This window comes from Nelumbo nucifera, chromosome 6 (assembly GCF_055504915.1).
Source record: "Nelumbo nucifera cultivar China Antique chromosome 6, China Antique-T2T, whole genome shotgun sequence".
Lineage (NCBI taxonomy): Eukaryota > Viridiplantae > Streptophyta > Magnoliopsida > Proteales > Nelumbonaceae > Nelumbo > Nelumbo nucifera.
This window is the reverse complement of record NC_142654.1, coordinates 37,609,740-37,615,170: the sequence shown is the minus strand read 5'-3', so window position 1 is coordinate 37,615,170 and position 5,431 is coordinate 37,609,740. Positions and strand designations below refer to the sequence as shown.

Here is a 5,431-nt window from a genome sequence, read left to right as displayed (position 1 = left end):
GACCATTTTTATTTTTTTTGAATTTTTTTTATTTTTCTATCAGAATGGGCCGAGTATTCGATTCAAACGATCGTACCATTCAACTCGGTAACCGGACCCCTAACCGGTTCGGTCACCATGTCAGTTTTAAAAACCATGCTCTTGGAAGACCAAGATGCAAATTACAATTTCCAGGTTTTTTGCCAAAGCAGAATATCGTGCCATAGTAATTGCATCTGCAAAGCTAATATGGTTGAAACATGTACTTTCAGATCTCACCATCTCAATGAGTGGCCTTATACATAGCTAAAGCTAATAACCCAGATAGACTGTCATTTCATTCATGAGTATATCGCCAAGAAAGAGATTGCTACTCATCTAGGCAAAGAACAACCTGCTGGTTTTCTCACAAAGGCTTTGGATTCTCCTCTTTAACTCATAAGTTGGGCATTTGCATAATTGCATCCTCCCTAGTTCTCCCTAATCCAACTTGAGGGGGAGGGAGGGGGGATAACAGAATTAGTTAGACAGTTTGTTACAATCTACGTGGTACAATTCACCACGTCAACTCACATATGTAATCCTCTAATATAATTATATATTGCATTAAACCTATCAATGAAATATTCATTCTTATGCCACGTGTCAAGAAATCTAGATTCAAGATATAAACAACAATGGTTTTTAGCTGGAGACAAAAACATACACCCGGCTGAACTATTGGCCCACAGTGAGCACTGGCGTGTTCAACTGTGATAGGTAGTTCAGCCGGGTGTGTATGATTTCGTCTCTAGCTCATCCGGCTGGTTTTCATCAATTACGATCAAAAGTTCATCTGGAATTAGATCATACTGATTATTTTTCTTTTCTTTTTTTTTTTAAGCCAAAATTAGATCATGTAGATAGTTTGTAGATTTCTTGGCTCTCTTCGTTGGTGAGCCTCCAGTTTAAGACGAAGTTTGATCCACGTCAACGTAGGACAAGGAATTAGACAAAAATGTGGGTTTGAAACATTGAAGCGATAAGTTCTAATGAATAAAACAAAATATAAATGCATAAATAATCACTAGACTTCCTCTTATTACATGCATTAAAACGTACTTTAGTGGTTTAAAAGCTTCTTATACTTTTCTTCTATAATTATTTAAGTCTTAATCAATTAAAACACCCAATAAGAAGAGATGAAGTTCGACATTCTAACTTCAAGTGTGTCACTATGTGGATTAAATAAAGGTACTCACTTCCAACTCCACGTCTTAAACGTGACCAGCTTAATTAACTAGTCATAGATGAATTATGACCAAGCAGCTGTCACAAACCCAAATTAAAAGGGTTGCTGCCTCTCTAATTTAACATAATTAACAACTTGTAATAATTGGAATCTATTAGGAGAATCTTCATCATCTAATTAACCCAGCTTTCTTTCTGATGGCAAAGGTGCATCCGCAGCTGGCTTCTTCTTCTTCTCCTCCTCCTCCTCCTTCACCCTACGCGTCAAGAAGAGAAACTTTTACCATCTGGATGAAATCACTGGTACTACACGGTAATGGCTGCACTGCCTTTGATGCAAAAGGAGATGTTGTTTATCGGATTGATAACTACAATAAGAAGGGTGGCAACCAAGTTTATCTCATGGATCTCAGAGGCGAAGTCCTCTTCGTTATACATCGGAAGGTACAATAAAATTGTGATTTTCTCTACATTTTTTTTTTTAATTTTCTTTCTTTGTAGTTTATGGTGATCTAGTGATCATCAGAAAGGATTGAACTGATTTTGCTTTTTTTTTTTTTTTTTTTTCTTTTGCAGAAACCGGGAGTGCTTGGATGTTGGGAGGGTTACAGAAGCAATGGCTCCGAAGAGAGTATGGAGAAGCCATGCTTTAAAGTCAGAAAAGTTTGCAGGATTCTGAATGCAAAGGCAACCTATAGAGTTACCGTGGGATGTGATAGAGCTCAACCAGATTACTACAAGATAGAAGGAGGATTGAGGACTGACAAATCAGCTTACAAGATAGTAGATGAGTTAGGGGGAGTTGTAGCCGAGGTTAGTTCCTCTTGATTTGTGAAATCTCTTATTCAACTTTCTGTTTCTTTTATTTTTATCAAATTAGTTAATTACAAAAGACAGCATTAATTAAGTCTAATGTTTTTGTGATTTTGGTGGAGCAGGTAAAGCGAAAGCAATCATCTTCAGGAGTTGTGTTGGGAGGTGATGTATTCACTTTGATGGTAGAACCTCACGTAGATCACTCCCTTATCATGGGTATTGTGGTTGTGTATGGTTTAATCAATCATAAACTGTGACTAGATCTCCATTTCTTCTTAAATGATGATTATGAAATCTACTTTAATCTTCATTTATTTATTTGATTAATTGTTGTCTTAATTACTGCAAAGACTTCTATATATATTTACCCAAATACCACACAATTCAAGCATAAATATACAACACAAAATAAATATAAGTACAAATTTAGACCAATACACATCTCCTGCCAGCTCCTGATAGTAACGATATATCATCCTTCAAATTGTTCACTCTTGAAGCTTCCGTCCATTTGCACCTACACAAGGAATGAAGATGAAAAGAATCAATGGATCACGTTGTCTTCAAGCCTCTAGAAGTACTTAATTAAACTTATTGACAAACTGCCATGAGATCACACTGAGACTATATATATCGATAGATAGATAGATATACCAGCAGGAGCACTGTGAGAACCCTGTAACGCTCCATGTTGTCCTTCCTTCCCGAACCAAGAATAAACCGCTCCTTTGATCTTACTGACCATGCCCTTTCGATACTTCTCATCTGCAGAGCTGACTCTCTCCGTGGAATTCTTTTCCTCGGAGCTCAAACGGATTTGTGTACCCGTCGACTCTGTCACCTCCCTCTGAGGTGGTGATCCCTTTTCTGGCTCCTCCTTGCGATTATTCAAAGCTTCGGAAATTACCTCGGAAAGTGCTTTATCTTCATCACCAGGCCTCAGCTTTTCCGCCAAGTATTCCTTCACAGAAACTCCTTTATCAGGCACAATAACGTTCCCGCCTTCTGAACCGGTCCCCGACGCTGCCGCAGTCGCGGTTCCGTTCCCTCTCCCGTTCGAGTTCATTTGCATCTTGGATACCACCGCGCTTCCTGCCCCCGAAACTTTCTCGTACACTGGGGCTAGCGTTCCCGTCACCCCTTCAGCAAATTTTCGGCCATATTCACCGGCAGGCGCCGACTTAGTTGAGTCCCCACCTTCTGGCGTTCCCGGCACCGCGGCATCGTTTCCACCATAGCCAAGTTTTGACGCGACTGCATTTTTTGCAGACACTGCTTTCTCGGCGATTGCGGAGGTAGCAGAAGAAATTTTCTCAGTATAGCTGCTGGGCTGTGTTGTTGGATTTCCGGCTTCCCCGGCTTGTGAATGAACTACTGCTTCGGTAACAGGGACGGTCTGAGCATTTCCTGGGGATGTATTGGTCTGGTCGGGAGGCAAATCCGGAGAGAACTGATCATGACTTCCGGTGTTGGACCAGGCTTCCGGTTCTGGCTGCTCGGAGACCTTCATTTTCCCGAAGGACTCGAGAATGGGCTCGACTCTTACTTCTTCGCCCCCTGATCAAACATATTAGCACAAAGTTAATGATCAATAATTTAGGTTGCGTTTGGATGAGGAGCTTAAAATTGTTTGGCTATGCTTTTATAAGCAAATCTTAGTATCTTACCAAGCGCTCAAACCACTTTTTTTTTTCTTTTTTGCTCAATTTTGTTTTCCACAACCCGAAGCTCAAAAGCAAAAACCTTATCCTAACGAATACGGAGTAGGTAATTCTGAATTATACTGTAGTTGATGGTTAATTATGGACGATTGATGGTATGATCAATAGACTAATCATCTCTGTTGTATGGTTTATAGAGACACATGTATAAATGCATGCTATTACTCTAAGTGATTATTGTTTTTCGTACTTAGAACAATAAATTAATTAATTAAGAAATTAGTACAGTCGTGTTAATTAAGAAATTATCGGCTACAATCCCAAGTAACAACCAAACATGGCATTAATCCTTATGACCTTACCTGCGCCTGTGGGATCAGTTGCTTTAGTCTGATAATTTGCGGGGTCAGAGGTATCACCTCTGCCCTTTGGAGCATCAGGGTCCTTCAACAATGGCGGCAACCGTCCTATAGGACCCAAATTGACCCTAATCGATTGCCCTGAGGCATCCTCTTCCTCGATCCGATCCGCTATGGATTCGTATACTGAAAATTTCACAGCAAAATCATCAACAAACAACTTTCATTCATTAATCCCCCCTATTCAATTCCTAAAATAATTGTTACCAGCAACTAAAGGCAGGCAATCTCGCTTATAATCTACCAACGCCAACAAATCTTTAATACTGAGATAAGAACCTACTCGGTGGTTCCTTATGAACTTCAGTGTCTTGTTCATCTTCTTCCACTTCGTCGTCGTCGTCGTCGTCATCATCGTGATCATGATCATAATCGTGGCCGTTGCCATGCTTTTTAATACCGAGTGTATCCTTTATCTTCTTCGCCTTAGCTTTTACCTTCTTTAACACAGATTTCTTCTCATGGTGTTCATCCTCACCTTCAATAACTTCACCCCAAAAAATAAAAAATAAAATGCTTGTAGCAAAATGGAAATAAAAATGATCTTAACAGATAAGATAATCTCTGAAAATTAATGCTTCCTCACCGGAGCGGAGACCGGCAGTATGAGGGTCATGTGGGCCTTCCTCGTAAGTATGGCTTTGAGCAGTTGCCACTCGATCAGTATCCATTTTTTTGGAGCAAAAACGCTCTTACTCTTACTAGTCAGTAGTCACCACACGGAGAGACCTTACTTCGTCGGTCAGTACGAGTAGGACTAAACTGAAAGAATAGTAGATCCACTGAACTGTAAGGTCTACAATGAACGAAATTGGCTGTTATATAAGAGGGGGCGCCACAGGCAGAGGTGATCGTATCATGTTTTCGCCACCTTAGCAATGGGTTGGTCATTTTATTCAAATACATGCAACACGTGTTTGGTAACTCTCAACGTGTCCTCGAGAGACACGTTCCAGCTTTACACGTGGCTCCGAAGTGGTGCATGAATTAAATAAGCAGTGCAATAAGAAGATGAGGACGAGGACTGAGGGGAACGGGATCTGCTACCCACACATGGGCGGCTCACAGGCACATCCACCGTGCAATGGGAACATCTGGCTTCATAAGGAAATTGTTTAAAACTCATTATTAGTTTTCAGCGTTTTTCTTAAATTCACCACAACTTTCAAAACGTTTAAAATTCACCATGTTAATAAGTTTTTATTTCCAAAATTCACCTTCCGATTGTACCATTAATGTTTCTTAACAGAAGTGTCTATGTCAGCATAAATAACAATTTTTATGATCAAATCACCCTTAAATGGCGCATTAGAGGAAAATGGTCTT

At 40.0% G+C, this 5,431-nt stretch overlaps 2 protein-coding genes across 2 annotated transcripts; one reads left to right on the top strand and one right to left on the bottom strand.

The window, feature by feature from the left end:
* Window positions 1–1,076: 1,076 nt before the first annotated feature.
* Window positions 1,077–2,283, top strand: LOC104608722 (protein LURP-one-related 11). The gene is made up of 3 exons (XM_010274786.2): window positions 1,077–1,653; window positions 1,786–2,022; window positions 2,148–2,283. Exons 1-3 carry the CDS (start codon window positions 1,408–1,410, stop codon window positions 2,280–2,282), a joined length of 618 nt encoding a protein of 205 aa, XP_010273088.1. The 5' UTR covers window positions 1,077–1,407; the 3' UTR covers window position 2,283.
* A 28-nt stretch (window positions 2,284–2,311) lies between these two features.
* On the bottom strand, window positions 2,312–4,899 carry LOC104608723 (low-temperature-induced 65 kDa protein-like). The gene is made up of 5 exons (XM_010274787.3): window positions 4,692–4,899; window positions 4,389–4,592; window positions 4,049–4,231; window positions 2,680–3,582; window positions 2,312–2,542 (listed from the first exon to the last, which is right to left on the bottom strand). Exons 1-5 carry the CDS (start codon window positions 4,774–4,776, stop codon window positions 2,514–2,516), a joined length of 1,404 nt encoding a protein of 467 aa, XP_010273089.1. The 5' UTR covers window positions 4,777–4,899; the 3' UTR covers window positions 2,312–2,513.
* Between the last annotated feature and the right edge of the window lie 532 nt (window positions 4,900–5,431).